General features: G+C 39.2%; 1 protein-coding gene across 2 annotated transcripts in view; it reads right to left on the bottom strand.

Moving 5' to 3' along the window:
- Positions 1-9,861: 9,861 nt before the first annotated feature.
- hace1 (HECT domain and ankyrin repeat containing E3 ubiquitin protein ligase 1) overlaps positions 9,862-20,915 on the bottom strand; it is a 30,954-nt gene continuing 19,900 nt past the window's right edge. For both annotated transcript variants that reach the window (XM_037073300.1, XM_037073301.1), the window contains 6 exons: positions 19,649-19,845; positions 18,179-18,310; positions 16,488-16,586; positions 15,397-15,467; positions 15,204-15,317; positions 9,862-12,664 (listed from right to left, as the gene is read on the bottom strand). In XM_037073300.1, the coding sequence (XP_036929195.1) occupies positions 12,562-12,664; positions 15,204-15,317; positions 15,397-15,467; positions 16,488-16,586; positions 18,179-18,310; positions 19,649-19,845 (716 nt within the window). In that variant the 3' untranslated portion in view covers positions 9,862-12,561. The remainder of the gene's footprint in view (positions 12,665-15,203; positions 15,318-15,396; positions 15,468-16,487; positions 16,587-18,178; positions 18,311-19,648; positions 19,846-20,915) is intronic.

Raw genomic sequence — 20,915 nt, 5'->3', positions numbered from 1 at the left:
ATGACATAATGCTGATCACCCTGCAGCACGGTGTCGGTGTCTCCCGGCTCTCCAAGTCCCTCTGCTGTTCTGTCAGCCTTCACTTCCAGTCTCTGGTTCTTTGTTCTGCTCACTGGGTCAGTTCGTTCAGCCTCGCCTGTTAATCTTGTTCTCTTCACCCTGTTCCCCTCAAAACTTTATCATGTGTAAGTTTCACTCTTGACAAGAAGAATACACTTCCTGCCATTATGTAACCTGTTATGTTGCTTCTCAGTTTAAGGTGGTCCTTATTTAAGGTGGTCTCAGTAGAGAATGGTCCATGGGTTGTTATTTAAGGTGGTCTCAGTAGAGAACAGTTCATGGGTTGTTATTTAAGGTGGTCTCAGTAGAGAACAGTCTGCGTGTTGTTATTTAAGGTGGTCTTTATTTAAGGTGGTTCTCAGTAGAGAACAGCGACCCACACAGCATCAAGGTGATTGGTCTGATCCCAGTTCACTGTTTCAGATTGACTTCAGTGCTGATCAGATTGATTGGAACACACGCACACACACACACACACGCACGGGTACTTACACAGTTTGTTCTGATCTCCTTCAGCAGACACGGGTCAAACTTTGATCCAGCAGAGGGCGTCTGTTCAACATATCTGTCTCATCTCTGATAAAACACAAACAGAACTGTGATGTGATGTCCGTGCTGGTGTTTGCTGATTAAAGACAACTGTGTGATTCTGCAGTGATGACAGCTTGTCCATCATCCTGCTCTCTCCCACCACCTGGGATCCCAGGATGAACCGGGCCTTCTTGATAAGTTTATCCAGTCTCCTCCTGGCTTCTGCTGAGTTGCTGCTCCTCCAGCAGACTACTCCATAGAAAATGGCTGATGCCACCCCAGAGTCATAGAAAGAAGTCAGGAGGTCCCCCTGCAGTCCGAAGGACCTGAGCTTCCTCAACAGGTGGACTCTGTTCTGACCTTTCTTGTATGTAGCTGTTGTCCCTGATGAGGCCGACGATAGCAGAGTCGTCAGAGAAGTTTTGTGGATGGCAGTGAGGGGATTGGTGGGAGAAGTCTGCAGTGCACTGGGTGAACAGGAAAGGAGCCAGGACTGTTCCCTGCGGGCCGCCATACTGCAGATTATTGTGTCCGACACATAGTCCTGAGTCCTCACATACTGTGGCCTGTTGGTGAGGTAGTCCAGGATCCAGGATGTGAGGTGTTGGTTCTCCCCTGCCACACACAGCCTCTGACCCCACTGGTCAGAGGCTGTGTGTGGATCATTCTGTAGAAGAAGCAGCAGTTTAGAGTTCAGGCACAGGGAGCGGAGCACCTGTGTGGGATTCACAGCCAGAGAGGAGCAGATGAGCGTGGTGAGCACAGTACACATCATTTCACTGTTTTTTTGTTTTACACTGTGGAGAGGATGCACGATGTGTTTCAGAGAGAAAGTCTGAGAATAGTGAATAAATAAATGTCTGATCTAATTGTCCCATTTGACTTCAACATAGGTGGGTAATACGAAGCTCATGTCGAGCCTGGGTGTTTTTAATGTGAGGCGAAATTCAGTTAAAGGATCCCATTTGATAGGCATGTTTTAATTGGGACCGTAGTCTATTAAACGTACTTAATTAAAGGTTAGACCAAGCAAGTTAATAAATTAGGCCAGCTATATCAATCAATATGCAGGTCACGCTGCTTAGATATGTGCAGAATTAAGTTCCGCCTTCAAGTCTGTCAAAGTCACCGAAACTCTATTTCTCCATGAGGACAGTTCATTAAGATAATGGAGATCCGTGAGCAGAGCCACTGGGCCAGTATACCTGATAACATGTCTGTGTGGACATTGCATGGGTTTGGGGTTTGTCCCCCAGCTCAGTGAAGGCCCTGTGTACATTTTCCAGCAGGTTGGGATGGGTAGCAAAATCAATTCACATAGGAATGTGGATTCATATCTCCCGTGATTCAGAATCTATACACAAATGTCAAAAGTACTCTAAATGTTACTTAGCGTGGTTTTGACGGAACAAAAAAGGCGAATCTGAACTATAAAGGTTTACAAGCACATGCTAGAGTTATGTTTAAGTTGATCTTGTGAAAAAGGCAGCGGTTGCAAGCAGTTATTTTATTTCATGACTGGATGATTACCTTCATGAGACGAAAGTGAAGTAGGACATGATTGTGAATACCTTTCGTGACGACGCCCAGAAAGATTAACACTAACATTAACAGAGCAGATCCAAAGAAAAACGAACAAGACCAGCTGAGTTTAACTCTGTGGTGAAGAAAGAACGTGTTGCTCAATCTATTTTACCTGAAACACTCCTCTGCTCAGAACAATGGACCTCCCCGAGCTAACAGTGCAGCACAGAGGCTGTTCTCACTGCTGGACTAATAACACAGCAGAGCACATCCCTTTATTTTGTTATCCACGTTCACACATGCATGCTTTCAAGTTGACTGATTTGTTAATTAATGCTGTTGCTTTTTAAAATGAAGAGATTGCAGACCGTTTATTTAATTTCCAGTTGTGTCTCACAGTGTGTTGGAGCAGATTAAGGACCCCAGTGATTCAGCACACCATCTACCTGTAGTAAAAAAAAAAGGCTGTGTACCATTGTACATACCACTGACATTTCTACAATATGCGTGATAACACATTTGCAGTACATCAGATTGCCAAACCAGTGAATGCAGTTTATGTTTCAACTTGTAAGCCTCTGGGCTGTTTTTATTTTTTAAGGAAAACTCCAGATAATTTCCAGACAACCAGACCAGCTATCTTAGGCCAAGCAAGTTACCTTTGCCTAATCCTTACCAAGTGAATAGAAAACACAACCTAATGCAACTGAAAGTTGCAACACATAAAATAAAATGTAAAAGGAAATGCAAAATAACATCAATGAACAATCCTTCACAGGCAGCTTAAGGGACCCTTTTAAAGGAGACATATTGTGCTCGTTTCCAGGTCCATGGAATAGTTATATTTTGACTTACTACTGAAATAGTTTATTATAAGAGAGATTTTGAATGATAACAGCGTTCTTATTATTCAGAATCTTTCTCATACTGTCACTTGCTGCTGTGATGTATATACCCCTGTGTGCTTTGGTTCCTGTCTCTTTAAAAGGATAGTCCAGTGTAAGTTTAATCCATAGTCTAACACACCGTGACACCAAGTATGTTTCCCCGCATGTTTATCTCCAGCTCCTCGCTCGCCTTCTTCCTCTCTCCACCAGGCAGCCTGGCCCTGTTGCTGTCCTCCTCGGACGTCTAGCGGCTGCTTCTCCCAAGTTTTCTCTGCATAAATTACAACAGAAAGTTTGAGTTTCATGTCATACTTTTTTCTTTTTTTTTTTTTTGGTACACCGGAGCCATGGTGATCATCAATGAGATATTGACAGACAGAAATCAAGCACAATACATGAAGAAGGTGAAGAAGAAAAACGTGCAGTGTCAGTGGTCACGTCTTCTTCCTTGATTTTCTAAAAAAAATGAATAAATTACACCCAGTATTTATTCGGAACCGCCGTTTTTTTTTACCAAAATATACACCTGCACCCGGCGTTTAAAGGGGACCCGGTGGTGTGAATTGTGTCTTAATTAGCCTTGACTGTTAAACTTAATCATGAAACTTTGATGGAGGCAATAATGGAATCAACTGATAGATGGACGTCCCTGTCACTGTCCTTGATATACATAATACAGATGAACTGTAGGAGCCATGAATGAATTGGTAGGTGCTTTTTCTATAAGTCACTAGGTGAAGGGATATTGTTATCTTTTGGTTTGTTTTGTTTTAATTTCTGCACCTGTTCATTAGCTGGGTTGCCGTATTTTTGTTGACCGCTATTTATCGTTGATCGCTGTGATTACTTTTTACTTCGAGTTCATGCATTTTATCATGACTTGATTATTGTTTTTCGTTAATAAAAAGTTCAAACTTGCTTTAAGTCGCTACATGAACAATGCTGTATATATTTCAGAATGTTCTGCTGCCTCCACCTGATGACTTTTTTAGGAACACCGAGAAGCTACTTACCAGATTATTATATGGAAAACTAATCAAGCTAGGATTAGACTATCTGTGCTGCACCTATAATGTAAGAAAGGAGGTTGAAAATGTCTGATTCTAACTTGGTATTATTGGGCAGTACAATCAAGGTCTATTGCATTTTTCTCACAACAAGGGTTATTCCACAATGGAAAGAAATGGAATCAGAGTGTTTGAGTTTATTTTTTATTCATACATTGAAATTTGCTGAAAAAAACGAGTAATCCAATTGTTAAAAATGTTATCAAAGTGAGGTTAGAAGTGTGACAGTTCATTAAAGAACCTAATCTACTATCTCTGTATAGTCCACATTTGGGAATCCAACGTTTCACACCATGAAGAGCAGATGCTGCATTTAGACAATGGGCATTAAAGGGACAATTAAAAAAAATCAGGATCTGTATCTACCTGACTCAGACAGCATGATGTCATCTGAAGAAAACAGATGAAAACATATAATACATTTATTCAGCTTAGAAGCTTTATTAGAATGAGCTAAAATAATGTCTTAACCAGACCCTTAATATCTCATTTGGAAGACATGGTGTCTAAAGACAGCTGAAGTAAAGATGCTATATCAGAACAATACAATCTGTAACAATCCAACTCAAAGGAAAACTCAGATCGCAAATGCATTGTGAGAGGATCTAGAAACAGACATATCATCAGAGGACTGGGAATCATTATGCACAAAAAGCTCATACCCAGTCAATAAATACACAATTTAGACTGTTACAGTGTAAATTGCTCATGAGAACATATATTACGCAAGGTGAATGTATGCATTTTAATAGGAATGTCCAAGATTTAAGTGCAAAATGTATGTGGCAGTGCAAAAAGGTAAAATCCTTTTGGGCGGAGGAAGTGATGTAATCATTTCAAAGTGGTTTATATACAGCATGAGCTCAAATTTGAAGAAACGGTGAAATGTCCCTAATATGCATTTAAGTTTTATGCACAAATTGTCTTGTGTTTGTGTGTTTTTTGTTGCTGTTTTTGTTTTATTACACTTGCGCCAAAAGAGTGCATCATGGTTTAAAAGGAACACATCGACATGATGGATGTAATAAGTCATAAATAAAAATGTTTAGTAAACTTGTTGTTTCAAGACAAAATTAAGCAGAATGAAAGCCAGTAAAATTCAAATTCCCCAAAAAGATATTTAAATGAGTAGTAGTAGTGGGAGGAGTAAGGAGCCAGAACACTGACAGTGAACTTTAGCATCAAAAATAAAAGTTGTCATTGAAAACAAAACCTGAACTGATCTAAAATACCGTCATGTAAAAATAAAACACAGACATGAAAAGTTATTTCATTTTATGATGATATTTTGGGGGATTTTTAATTTTCCTTCAGTGACAATCTACTCATCTTTTCTTCATGTCTATTTTTTCAGTGTCAGCATTCTGTCAGCGTGATTTGTATCTCTGCATACTATTGAGGAAACTACACTCACATGGGCTGGAGTTCCACTCTGACCTTGAAATACAGCAGTGTCTCACAGTTCACTTGAAACTCCCAAACACTAAGTATATGAAGTCTGTTTCTCTCTGTTGTTGATTTATCACATAAAACCAGGTTGGACTAAAATGTATTGTTGATTGAATTTGTTCTTGTGGTCTGCCAGAGGTCTGCTGGAACAAGGTCTGACTCCACCACCCAGCCTGTCAGCTCTACCAGACGCTGCAGCTGGGACAGCTAAAGTGTCGGTATGTTTACCGGGCTAACTACTTTTCACAGAATAAGGAATTGGCTCTCTAGCATTCCATTTCCAGCTGTGTGTTCAGTGGGTTCAGATGTGTTTGTGTTTTTCATAACAGCCAGTGTTAGAGCAGATGCTGCAGCCTGTGTTTTTTACTGTACAGTAGTTGTCTAGTAAAAGTATTATAATCCTGAACTCCAGTCCTTGTTAATGTTCTGAAGTATAAACTTGGCTAACACCAGCAAAATGTTGTGTTTAATTGTGTTTATTAACAGTGTATAATGAAAATATATATTTTGTAATTTATCCTTGAATGAGGTGTGTGTCCATATGTTCCATAAGAGCACACTCTTTAATGTTAAACCCAAGTAAATAGGGTTAGGGTTAGGGTTAATTAATTAACATATGCCAAGCAATCAGTACCAACAAGTGGGCCCACATGGACAATATGTTTATGTCCAGCTGTTTAATGACTGATGGCCTCTTTCTCTTTGATCGAGTCCTATACACAATATTTAAGCCCGTCTGTAGTAACCGTGGTCACTATTCATCCGTGTGGAGGCAATGTACAGTATGTCCCATTTGACTTGAATACAGGCTAAATAGTGATACAAGGTAACTAGCTAAGTGGGCACAGTCTACAACTTGCACACTGTGGGACACAGTATGTCAGTGCACTCTTTGGGTGCACTCTGGAAAATAAAACATGATAAAGGGACATTTAGGGTGCCCTTCAGTGGAGGAAGAGTGGTGCTAGGAAAAGGTTTATAATGCCCCTTTCACACTGGACAAATAGCCTGCTAACACCCACTGACATCTGGCTTTTGACTCCAGTGTAAATGTGTATAATCAGGGGTGGGAAGTAACAAAGTACAGATATTTTGTTACTGTAGTTCAGAAGATATTTCAGGTATCTGAACTTTTGAATTCTCCTCTCTACATGTGGACACAAACATCTGAACTTTTGTCTCCGCAAATGTAATTTAAAACGGGCTCATCACTTTAGTTTGATGCATTTGAGGTGAGTTATGGATTATTTTTATTTGGCACGATTGCAGGCCCCCTACCGAACGACACAAGACTGATTTTTACCGATCAGAGCACATCACGCATGGCAGACACAATGAGACGAAAGGAAGACGAAAGAAGACATAAACAAACCCAACATGTGTCTATTTGATGCCCTGGGAATGAGGCTCAACAATCAAGTATCCTTGTGGTGTGTTCAGGAACAGCTGGGACAAATCCTACTGATTAAACCTTTAACTTTAACAGTCTTTGAACTGTATGTATATGAGAGGACATTCAGTTTTTACATCCATACTTTATATATATACTATACATTTCAGAGCATGTACTATATCACTTTTCTTTGAGTAAAGAAGCTGCATCAGTATTTGAATCAATATTTCCTACTGGAGTGAAGAATGTGTGTACCTTTGCCACCTCTGATATTCTCAACACTCTCAACAGAGATGAAAAAGAAGTGAGGTGTCTCACTCCTTACTTCCAACATCAGCTCAGGAAAAAAACAAAAAAAAAACAAAAAAAAAAAGTGTCTAATTCAGAATGTTATTGATTGAGAGACAATTAAAAAAAAAAAAAAAGGTTTACCCTCTTCTGGATATAGTCTGATGAGGTATAGGCTTTGCGTTCCACCCTGCTTTCTAACCTAATCTATACAGCTGAAGGTGTTCTGTGCTGGCCGTGACTCTGACAGGGCCACAAAGCAGCAGTAGATGTCAGCTCGGTGAAAGCTCAACCTTTTTGTGTTTGAGGCCTGTCAGCAGGAAACAGGTAGCACTTGAGACGCTGTGACCATGGCAATACCAGAATAAGTTGTGAGCAAGTTGTTGCTATGGCAAGCCTCCTGTGTTTAAAGAAGAATGCAGTGCATTATCACTGAGGGGGAGGAGGTTGCCATGGGGACCAGGTACCGCAGTGAAGAGTAAGGTTAGAAAGATAAAGGGGTTTACCAGTCGAGCACCTTTCATTAGAAATCTCAGATTACCCGTTTCCTGCATGTCCCAATCACCAATTTGGTGTAAATGTTTGATTCCTGTAATATTGTATGAAGTTATGTCAAATGCCCACAATTATTAATAAAAACCCATAATAAGTGGCACATATGCCTTTGTTAGACAGCACCAGTCAATACCAGGAAACATGGGCGACAGAGACATAACAGAGGCTGCACCACACACTCCATATTACACCTTCAATATGAAGTGAATTCACCTCCAGCATCTCTCCTGTGCACTACCTGTAAGTCACACACTGCCGCCAGTTGGCTGGGTCTTGTCTTGAAAATGAAATCTTGTGGGAGGATCAGCAGAAATGTAGTCAATATTCCAGTATATTATAAATAGAGAAAACAGCTAATTAAATATAAACTTTGGGGATAATCCTTTGTCACTCTCAGGGAACTCTGTAACAGAGTGATGCATTGGATTTGTCCACCCTTCAGCTGAGTCAGGGATAAAGGATGTTACCCTCCAGGTTCGACACTGTCACTGACTCTGTGTGGTCTGCTCCTGTTTGTACTGTGGGCACTTGCCAACAAAATGCCATTCAAAAATATTAGTCTCTAGTTTACTAACTTCACTGAACCTGTTGTTATTTTGAAAGTTGTGAATTCATGTTGATCTCATGTCATCTATTATACTGAGCAGGGGGGTGTTGTCCAGGGCCAAAGGCAATTTTCTAGGTTTTGTGGAAATCCGTTCAGTAGTTTTTGTGCAATATTGCTTACAAGCCAACAACAAAACATAAATAAATAAAAAAAAAAGCTGAAGCCTGTTCATTCATGTGGTTTGAATTCCCTCGGTGAAATTTGCAGTGGCTTATTTTAAAAACCTTTCTGTCAGTCATGTGACTCAAGTGTTAACTCAACCTAATATACAAGTGGAAGATATTCTTGGGAGCCTTGAAGTTCAAGTTTCAAACCATATTTTTACCTGCCTTGAAGTCAAAACATCAAATCAGTCTTCATCAAACTGAATCTGAGCAACCTGAATATAATTTTTCAAATATTCAACAATCACATTTCCAAAACATAGAACCTTTCAAAGAGGGGGAAATGAAACCCCATGTATTCATCTCAATGGCTTCTGAAGCAAAGTACTTCAGTGGTAGCCTGCTTAAAGGAGAAATGTTAATGAGCAGAGAAAGTTCATTGGCTGATCTTTTTTTTTCTGCCAAAACAAATTAAATAATCAAATTCTCATCATTTTCATGACTGAAGAAACAAACTGACCTTAAAGGACAACGCAGTTTATACTCTTTAACCTTTCTAACTTTGAACAATGTTCTGGTACCTTGTTTTTTCTCTAAGAACAACTTGTGTATTCACGTATGGACAAAGTTTGTATTATTACCTTATTAATATTGTAAATAGAATAATTCTTCTGGAAAACTACATAGTGTCCTTATGTTCTGACATCGTGTTTTCAGCAGTGGTTTTCAAGCTCAGTTGCTAATAGCACACCATCTATAATAGACTGGCTAGACTACACTGATGGCTGTAAAAACTGAATAATACCAAGAATATATGAAAAATGTGGACTATTTTAGGGTTTGTTGAAAAAGCTGACATCACACTGAATTACACGCTATTTTGAAGAGTTCAAAATATGCCTCCAGCATTCACAACCAATAAAGCTATTATTTACTTCCATTCTTTTTTAGTGTATTTATTTGATTAAACCAACTTCTACAGAACTGTCATCGTACTCGAACCCATACATGATTGACATTTCTATGACAGGGCATTGATTGGGCCTGTGGTTGATGTTGTGTTCTGGAGTGGTATCAGTTCTGAGTTTCAAATAGCCGGGCTGGTCTGATAAAGTGACGGTGAGGAGCGAGGCAGAGGTTGCAGCCAGTGTAATGTGCTGTTAGGACGGAGCTGCAGCAGATGCTGCACTCACTGAATGCTGGTTAGGGGCCATTTAGCACCAGTGGACCTGCTGCTCTAAACTGGTGACCCAACACAGCACTCACGCTGCGGCCACATATGTCCACACACAAACACACACACACACACACACACACACACACTTTTTTTCACCCTCACACAAACATGAGACATGTTTTCATCTGCAGCCTGCTGGCTTCATTACCATGTCACCTGGATTGTCAAAAACATTTTATTGGATAAAATCTCAAAGCACAAGATATATTTATGGTAAAACACATCATTTGATATTGTAAATATTTACAGCAATATGTATAAAGGCTCCATTTTCAATAAACATTGACATCAATTTACAAAAGCATTTCAGGCGAGGCATTCAAACAGATAGATAATAAATCAAAGTGTACTCTCCCTTTACAAATGGAATGCAGGGAAACTTCATGACATGATCCCCACTTTTTTAACAATAAAAACACATTTTCAGCATGCTTGTATCTGCAAAAATATTAAAAAAAAAAGAGAAAAAAAAAAGTTTTTAAAAGGATTCCAGCTTTTATTTTTTGGCACTGCATGCCAAACTGTTGTCATGTGGGTATCTTGTATATGGTAGCTCCTTGCCGAAGTCACAGACAGGGACAAACAGAAAGCTATCAGTAAAGAGGATTGTTATCCATTCATGATGCACAAATACACATCACAGCAAAATCCTCACCTAAAAATGACAAAGCATTGCATATAGTAAACTACATGACACATGCATTTCATGCTACAGGGCGTGTTTATGCAGCTCCAGTATGTAGACAATGGAAAACATCTTGGCCTTACAGTAATTCAAATACCTGTAGAAATGTTTTCAGTCTTCTCTTCAGCAAACTCATATTCAGTCACAGCTGGATGAGGCCAGACTGTCTATCCTTGGTGTTCATTTGTACTTATTTGGTCAGAATTATACATACTCAAAAAAGATTTTTTAACTGAGTTTTCTGCAGTGATCTTTATAAGTATTTGCCAGTGCTCCTGACTATTTTAACAGCTGACAATGCTATTAGTGTAATTTGATACAGACTTCAGTGTGGGTAGGCACAGAAACAAACTCTAATATTCACACATATTTGATTTCTTCAGTTAACATAAAAGCTGTTTTTGGCCTTCTTCGCTGATAAAGGACTGAAACGCTAATGGAGGAAAAAATAGATACTTTATGTTTTTATTATTTCAGTCAAGTACTAGTAGTCGTCAAATGTTTAAATATACACGGACCAGAACTACTGGAACCAGCCTACACTATATGGAAGCCATCAAGTGTCTTTTGGAATTTGACCTGAGCTCCAGTATCCTTTGCAAACAAAAACCATTAGAGGACTTCAAGTCCAGCAGCCTATCTAACACATGTGGAGGAAGTGCTCTGCTCAGCTGCAGTCACCACTAGTTAGCCACACTCAACTAAAGTCCTCTTAAATGGTGAGTGTTAAAAAAATAACAAGGTAAAACCTAAAAAAAAAAAATCAAATCCCAATTATCCCTGCAGTGCAGCGAAATGCTGCCTTCAGCCTGTTGTTGATAAGACGCACTTTAAAGTGCTCAGTGTTGGTACAAATGTTTGGTCACAATTAGTCTTGACTCATTTGTTGATAAGGTATTTCCTAAATTATTAATTTTTTATATTTTGTAGTTCCAAAACAATTAATCATGACTAAACAGTTGCTGGTTGCAGCTTCTCAACTTCAAGAAATTGCTATTTTAATCTTAATTCATTATCATTAATTGGATTCTATTATTATTGGGTCTGTGGTCAGGGCCCCTCAGTTCCTATGATGGGAAATGTGAAGGCTACAGCTAGCGACAATATTTTAGTACAGTAGTAATCTTTAAACTTTGTGTCAGCAGTTTGTGTTTTGTCCTTTCCTGTTTTAACAAGCACAAAGCCAGTTCCATACAGCGATGCTTTACCCAGTATGCTATGGGAGAAGTGTCAGCCAGGTTCAACATCTGGTGGAAAGCCTGTAACTACAAGCTGAAAGAGGCTGATATAGCGGCAAATAATGCCCGTGGTTTGGAAATGACATTACCAACTCTCACATACAGCTAGAATGGCTGTCTGCATTCTTTTGGCCATAAGTGCATTGTTTTTACCGAATTTTAAATACTGCAACATCTGAGAAGTTTGGCTTTCTTTGTTGAACAAAATAAGAGATGTTGGGTTTTTCAGTGATGCTATAACGTTGAACAAATAAGTAAACATATTGGCACTGGTATCTGAAACATCTGTTCCAGCCCTGATTGTAAGTTGTTCTATTTCAGAGAAGAGCTACTGGGCCAAAAGGCCAAGACAAAAACAGGAGATGGACCCGAAAAAACAACACCATCAAAAAAAAAGATTTTAACCTTAAACTGAAAAACACTAAAAGAACCAGTTTGTGGGTACTATAATACTGGCCCTTCTGCACTGTGAACCTGTAACATGGATATAATGTAGGGTGATTGATTGCACGTTTGAAACTGATCAATTCTACACTGTTTCCAGTCAAATACATGACATTCAGCAAGCTTGCATGAATACCGTGATTATCCTGTTTGTTACGTAGAGAATTCAGGGTATAAATGTAGTTTCACTTGATTAAATGTATGCATTAAAATAGTCAAATTTAAAGATAATTACACTATCATTTGCATAAATTGACAGATACCAATTTTAATTAAAAAAATAGAAGTTGTGGCACAGGTGTGAGTGGAGATCCAGACGCTGTGGAGTCTGTTCAGTCTTGTGCCTGTCCAGCAGCTCATTTACAACAATCCGGGTTTCCCTTTTTTTTTTTGTCCAGCAAAAGCAGCGCCTGACTACAAAGAATGTCTGTGGAGGAGGTCAGATATTGCATGAGTTTGCAGACCTCACAGCAGCAGGAACTGATATGATGTTTATGCCATAGTATATCCGTAGCTCCCACAATGTAGCGCTACCAGCAGCCGGTCTCTCAGGACCTCCTGGGTTGGATATTCAGGGAGTTTCAGCATGTTGATACTGTAGAGAGGAGAAAACAAGGGGGGAGGGGGGTGGACATGGTCAAGACAGTGGTTACGACGATCTATCTAGCCAATGGACAGACCTACAGTGATATAAATTACCTGTTGCACATTCCTCTCCCTGTTTTCAGGCTGTGAGTGAAGATGCTAACAATACAGAAGAGACACACTGCCCTCTAGTGCTGAGTAATACTTGTCAAATGTCCCAGAGTTTGAGCTGTGGTATGGCTTGTACGGGGTCTGTATGTCTCTTATAGTGCTTCGCTTCTTGTGGTGCAGAGCAAAACAACAATTTCAGCAGTACTGTTACCAGCACAGTATGATGTATGACACTCAATCAAGGCTGTAAACCAAGTAAGATGAGTCCGAGACAAGCCCAACTGTGAGTTCAGTCAGTCAGTACAATCCCTTGGATTTCCAAAAGCCTGACAGGACGGAGACATTGTATGCTGTAGTTTAAGCAATGCCTGTCAATGCAGAACAGAACTAAGGGTTTGTGTTTCTTCACATATACCATACATTTCGAGCTGTTTTTTTTTTCCTCGCATTAATGTTGCATTATTAGCTTAAATTGGGGTTGCAACTAATTAGAAAAACACTTCATTTTACAGGCCCCATAGTTTCTATAATTTCCAGAAAACTGACAGAATTGTGAATTCATCGGAAGATTCATGGAAATGATTTTTTTAACAATTCTACAGCACTAAATCATTACACTACTAAATACTACTAAATAATTAAAGGTGCACTATGTCGTTCTCGAAAAAAGAAAGTCAGAATTGTAATATTTCCAATGTTAATGAGGTAATAATACAAACTTTTCCATGAGTGATAGACCAGCTGTACTCAAAGGAAAATAAGGTCCCAGAACACAGTTTGAAGCTAGAAAGGTGGCAGAGTCCGCCACATATAAACAAAGGTAAACAGTATTAATTGTGTTGTCCTTTAAGGTCAGTGTGTTTATTCAGTTTATTCAGTCGTGAAAACACAGATACTTAGATTATTTAGTTTGTTAATGCTTATAAAAAAATCAGTCAATGAAAAGCTTTCTCTTCTTATTAACATTTCTGCCCCAAACTACAGAGAGCTCCTTTAAGTACAGTTCTATATTGGTCTGGGTGAATACTCCATTCTGATTGGCCGCAGGGTGTTGATTAATCATGAGTAACTTATTTTCTCCATTCTATATGAATGCGCTATAACTTGAATAACTGTATCTAAAAAGAAAACAAAACCTACACTGAGTGTAGTCCCTTATTGAATCATCCTCTGAACACCACTGGATGGTGCCTGTAACACACAGGAAGTCGCCAACACGGTCCCTGTCATCTTACACGAGTCAAACAATCATCTAACATCACATTCGTTGTTTAACTTGCCTCTTTATGCTGCCGCCAACAGTGTCAATCACAATGTAGATTTGGGGAAAATGGCTGGCTTGCTGGCTAGTGTTGTTGTTGAACACGCCACCAGATGATGTTTACTGTTTGATGACTGCATGCGATGTTACTGACTTTGAATCTTGCTAGCATAACATTAGCTTTGTGGCTGATAGCTGAGCCAGATGGCTCAATGAGCTGAGTGGACTAGTTTATCTCCTATAGCTACGTCGTATCTTGGGTTCATACTATTTACTAGTAGTGTCTGTTTTCATTGCATAGGAAAATTATGGGATTGTAATAGTTCACACTTATTTTCCTATTAACTATGAAATGTTTATTGTAAAGCTGTAAATTGATTTATAAATCTTTATAGTTGCTTAAAAAATGTTTACAAAGCATTTTTGTTTGTTAACAGTAAAATAATTATTTAGCAAATTTGAATTATATAGAAAGATATGATTTATTAATGATGGTTGTTATAAAGTGGTATGAACTAATGTTCTTAATTTTCTAAATTCTTTGGCAACTGACCATGGAATAGGCAGGATAACATCCTTCAAGGTGTCAACAATCAGGAATTAATGCCTTCTAATTACTGTCCATGGACACCTGGCCAGGCTTTACCCCTTACTTAACTACAAGTGTACACTAGAAAGTCTTTGAGTCAGCAGGTGAGCTGACCATGCAAAAAAGTTTACTCTGTTTACAGATTAAGCAAACAATTCAACAATAATACATCATAAAGTGCAAGGGAAAAGTATGTGCTTTATGTATGTTTAAATTGATGGCTGTGTTTTTCAGGCATTAAGATTTTAACAGTTAATTTAAAGAAGTTCCTGTGGATACTAACAACTGCTTCAACTTAGTTTTCATAAAAGCAATAAATATGTCAATTACATAATTAGTTTCAGAAACTAACCTGGAAATGAATCACATGGCAAAGACTTTGCAGAACTTGCACTTGTCAACAAAGATATCAAAATGTAACATCTCTATGGGGAACTGACAACAGAGCAGCCTGTCCAGCCTGCTAGAAAGTGGCAAGCAAAATGCCAATTGGACTCAGTTGAGGGCAAAGACTGCAGCAGATGACAGAGGAGACATGAGACAAGGACAAGTGAAGGATAATATAACAAACATGACAAGAGTCATTACCAGGTACTAGAGGTAGGCAGTAGGTTGGAGGTATATGGCACTGCAGCAACGGTGAACTTCTGTAAACCGCTGCCACCCATTAGGTACGCAAAGCCACCATGAGGAACCCTGGAGCTGACAGAGAAGGAGACTTTACTACATCGGATGTTCACATATTTTTCTGTATGATGAAGAGTGGATCTAGCAGACAAACCTCCCAGTGACAAACTGAAGCAGAAGAACCCGTTCCTCCTGGGTCAGGCTCTTCACCACCTCCCAGAACCACTGCAACAAGATTCAGATAGATTATCCCCGGGCTCACAGGAGGAGAGAGTCAGATAACCCAGAAGGTTCTGTTTGTCCAAAACACGCCATTCTTTACATTTATAATAACCATCATTAAGAAATAGTAACCCATAAGTTAATTACACTTTTTGTAATGGTTAGATCACATCTATTAATGAACAATAATATTTATTTAATTATTAAAAAAATTATAAATGAAATCATCATTTATTAACCATTTACAAAATATTATGAGCAAATGACATGTTTCATAAATGGTTTACAGAGCATTTCATTGTGCGATAAATAAAGTTTAATTAACCGTAAATGTTTTTTAATAGTTGGGAATAATCACATTCCTGCGATGAGCGACTGGCGACTCATTCAGGATGTAGCCTGGCCTTCGCCCATTGAGTACACTGGATTTGGGCCCAGTAACCTCGCAAGCCCTTAGGGGGATAAAAGAGGCAACATCCCCGCAACCCTCACGGAAAAGTGGAAAAAAAAAACAAAAAAAAAACAACTGAATGGAACAGGAATAATCACTGAAGTTGAATAATTTTGAACTGCGTTGAAAATGTGAAATGATACTCAATGTGTTTGGCTGTGATAACATATTCACTTCTGTGAGTGTGAGTGAAATAAGGACAATAAACCCTCCCTGGTTATATCCAGGTTAGGGCACATTTGTTTTAAAAGTGCAGCAACGCTTATAAAAGAGATGTGTAAACTCTGTTTCACTAACATCACAGACAGTGGTAAAGATTGAGGGCATATCAAGCTTTATGACACACTGCATCCCTGACATAAATGATTCTGCTCTTGTGGTGCAGAACTAGCCAGGAAACTATCAGTCATCTGTTCGTTATAGTCCCCGCATTTCCCTCAATTATTTCAAACTAATCCGTGACTACAAGATGGTAACATCAATGTCGCTCGACCCCAGGAGGTGACTGACGTGAAACACAGTTGTTAAGTTGATAGGATCCAATCAGTCAGGCTGGAAGAAGAAGAGCTCACCTGGATAACTGGCTCCTGAGGGTCATAGCCACTGGTGTACTCTGTGTTCCTGCACCAATCCTGCACATCAATCTCTGGCATCCCTGACAGCAGCAGCTCCTGTGCACACACACACAATCAAATCTGTGTTAATCCACCAATACTGACCTCTGATATGATTCATTAAATGCATCTTGAAAGCTAAACTGACTAGCCAAGGATAGCTCAACTGCACTCATTTATTCCTAGTGATTCATAGATCACGTTTCTCTTTACAAAACCAATTTTGCAACATCATCTCAAAGCTTCTGCCAAGTACTGATCAGATACCGGTGCGCTCTATTTATCACATTTTTAAAATCTTATTCTAATCATTCTTTTTTATTATTTAGGTGAAGTTCTCATGATGTTGTGTTCAGACAACATTTGACATCTGAGTATTTTGGCATCAGTGTTCAAAAGCTAAGTTTGATGTTACCTAATATTTTTCTTCCTGTCGACAAATCCTATGAGCAGATCTAAGCCAACAAAATCTTAAACACCTCTTCACCTCTACACCACTCTATAAACATCTAAAGCTCCAGACTCAATTTTCATACTGGCTGCACTGGTGTAACTTTTTCATTTAGGTGCATACATTACATACATTTCTGTAAACAGAAAAATAAACTTCAAAACACATTTTTCTTTTTGCATAAAAATTCATTTTGACAGCTAAAATTCAAGAGCAAAGGTGCAAACAAAGGAAATGTTTAGTTGCACCCCGACAGATTATTGGCTGTATATACAACTAAAATAGTCACATCCTGGAGCTCTTACACCAAACAGATATATAGTTTTAATTTTATGGCAGGATGACAGTGTGTGTGGGATTGAGTCAAAGTGAACTACAGTTTGTCTCTTCATTGTAATGAACCAGTGAAAAAGTGCGTCTCACTGACTTTTTGGACTACAGTGGAGCTCCATGGCACAGAGAAAGAACTGAAGACTTTAGACACACGCACAGTATTTGTTAGTTGATACATTCAGTGTTGGTTTGGCTCTCCCCATGGGATTTGTTGACAATCATATACATATAAAATCTTTTAAAGGAGCACTCTGTAATTTTGGTGAAGAAATGTAAATGGGAAGAGGAAGATGCTCATTGACTGCCCATTTTTTTCTGCCTAAACAAACTAAATAATGAATTTGTTTCCATGACTGAATGAACTGAATAAAAAAACTGACCTTAAATGACAACACAATTTCATGTAATATTTTTCCAACATTTATATTGTAAAGATAATAATTATTCTCCAAAACTACATAGTACCCCTTAACACTGATCATTCACACTCCTGACAGGATCTGATCAGAGAACAGTGAACAGCTGTTCAGTTCAGTTGCCCTGCAATGACAGCATGACCGAGACATGTCCAACAATTCCAGGGTGGGATAATCAGCATGCTCTGCTATTGATCCCTGCAGGAGTGAGGACATCAAGTCTGCCGACACACACAGAAAAACAACCTCTAATGGGGTTGGAGAAGAGGGAGGGGCTTCAAGGTGACCCCAGCCGTCCCTGCTCACCCAATAATGGCTAATCAATCCCTGCATCAGAGGCGAGCAGGCAGGCCAAGTGGAACAAGGAGAATGTAAAACTGTAAAAGACAAAGGATGAGAGAGGGAGGAAAGGAAGGGAAGGACAGGGAAGTCTGAGGAGGTTGACAAACCAATTCGTATTCGTCAAAAAGCTGGATGAGCGAGGCGGGGATGAAGGTGTGGAATCCGTGCAGAAAGGCGTTTATCTGAGGTTGGATGGCTCGCGTCATCCTCAGCTCTGTCACCAGCTGGACATACTCGGCCTGGGAGAAGACAGACATAGATCAAAGTCCCCCAGAAACACTGATGAGAGAAGGAGCTCATACATAGTTATTCTTCCATCTCCTCTGTGACCGCTCTCTTCTTTACACAACACTGCCACCTGCAGGAGCACTGCAGTACTGCACTCTCTAATGAGGACCCTTCCAGGCAATAAGCTGGAGGAGAGAGATCAATCGCTCATAGGAGACTAACTATGGATGAATATACCAGAGGGGAGCTTAGGCCAGTCATTAACGCCATCTTCAGCCACACCGCTGCAGTATGACACACAAAAATACACAACTAGCCACAAGAAACTAAGCTCCTTCTGGGATTCAATTTGAAAAGGAAATATTTCAGGAAAAGAGAAGAGGGGATTTTGGATGATTCAAGGTATTGCTGGATGATGAGGCTTAAATTATTGTCACAATACTATCATAATAACAATATTATCAAAATAATAAAATCAGCTAATCCAAGCAAATATGATCGTTTGAGATTTAGCTTTCTTGCCCAGAGTTAGAAAAAGATACGACTCTCATGGGTTGGGCCGATAGACGCTGCCATCATTCATCGCCACTGGCTAACAGTCATCGACTTCTGAGCACAAAGAGCAGATTGTCCTGCAAGTTGTTGTAGTTTGTTAGCAATTGATGGCATTTGTGACATGAGGGAGAGAAAATGAAAAGAAGTTTGTAGCTGCTCAGTGCACTAACATTACTTTTCCATGGCCAGTTTATTATTTTTTGTTAAACTAGCTCAGTTAGGTCAGTCCAAGACACTTTTGGCCTGCTGTTAGTGTTTTTCTCTCATTCGTACCATTATTGTTTGCGTTTTCTGAGCTTCCTCAGCATAGAAGACCAACTACATTTATTCAAGTTACAAAGAAATGAAGACCCTTTTGAGCGTGGCGCGGGGATGCATGTCAGGGTGATGGGAGACAGTTTTCTGAGCTGTGTGAGATCAGTAGGTGACTACATGGCATGCTAATGAGCAAATTTGGCCTTATGGCAACTTGAAGCTTCTGAAAAACACAAGAATTTTATTCAGGAATTACCGTCTCAAACAAACCCAACTCAACTTTATTTATATAGCACATTACACATAACAGTTGCTCCAAAATGCTTTCTCAGCATAAACAGGAAAACAAAAGTAAAACTAAAGAAGTAGACAAACACAAGAGGGAAAAAGGAAATGAAAGTGAAAATAATAATAAAAATCTGAAATACCATGAGAGGGCATTGCCATCTTGTACTGAGCTTTGTCCTTTCACCTGAGAAACAACACGGCTCATGTTTACACTAGGTGACATCATGCATCAAACTGTGCTCGTGACTGACCTTGTTGTCCTGGGTGACCAGCATGCTGGTGCCTCCAGGTTTGAGCGGCACTTCTTCCATTGCGCCAAACACGTCTGTCTCGACAGAGAAGGTGAGCTCCAAACCCAGGTCACTGATGTCATTGTCCAGAATCCACTGCAGGTTCTTAGCATACTCTGGATCGATGGATGACACATCCTGATAGTTCACAGGGATACCTGGAAAACACACACACACACACGCATCTAATAAGTAGGGAACATCACGACAACTGGATCATGTTTAAATTACACTAAAAATGAAGAGAGTAGATAAATGATGCTTTAAAACTATATCTTGAGATAAGATAGATATATCTTGTTTGAATGTTTGAATGGAATGACAAATCTCCCCTCTGCAATTGTTTAAAAGATATTAAACATCCATAGCCAGGCACATAAATTTTCAAATATATGTATATAAATGGACACAAGGGAGTGCCTGTGTACCAGCGATATAGGAAACATGCTGATGGGACATTCTCAGCCTCATAAAATACACAAAAAATGTTAGCTCTTATTTCAATTTTTGACAAATGTGATTTAATATCTGGCCCAAGATGGTGAGAATCAGGGAATATGATGTCGTCCAGGAGTTAGTAAAGTCTAGTGAATTAGCTACTCAATACTCCAGTGACAGAGATGTTATAAGAGACACACACCTCAGAAAGCATGTCGAATAGAGAAGTCTATAATGCTAGAGATAGTGGTTGTATAAGACAGATTCAGCCCCTTCCACTCAAAAGCCAATCATTATAGCTAAATCAGGAAACATATGTATCAGCCACTTATCCTGTCTCAGTGACGACTGCATAGTGATCCAAGTTCAACTATGTTTTCAGATTCAGTGCTCCGAACACTTGGAACATTTTACAACATGCATTTCAATTTGATACAGTTATAGCTATAGGTCAGTTTAAGACTTGGATATCAAACTACTCAGCATATGATTGTAACTGTTTTAACTGCATACTGTCCTGTATGGTTGTCTGCCATTTTTCTTTTATGCTCCTATGTTTTATCTGTATCCTGTCATATTGCTTCTTTCTTATTTTTGCCTTACCATTCTGTTTATTCACTCTGTAATTGTTTGTTGTTTCTGTTTGTTATCACATTTTTGCACCTATTCTGTTTTTTATTTGTGCTCTAGACATCAAATGAGGGCTTGCCCTCAATGATTTTTCAAGATTTAAATAAAAGGTTTGATGAATGAATTGACAAGAACACTGTTCAGTTGAGAGACTTGTCTG

Source organism: Acanthopagrus latus, chromosome 17 (genome assembly GCF_904848185.1).
Source record: "Acanthopagrus latus isolate v.2019 chromosome 17, fAcaLat1.1, whole genome shotgun sequence".
Lineage (NCBI taxonomy): Eukaryota > Metazoa > Chordata > Actinopteri > Spariformes > Sparidae > Acanthopagrus > Acanthopagrus latus.
Note: the sequence above shows the minus strand (reverse complement) of the source record. Positions and strands in the feature narration are given on the sequence as shown.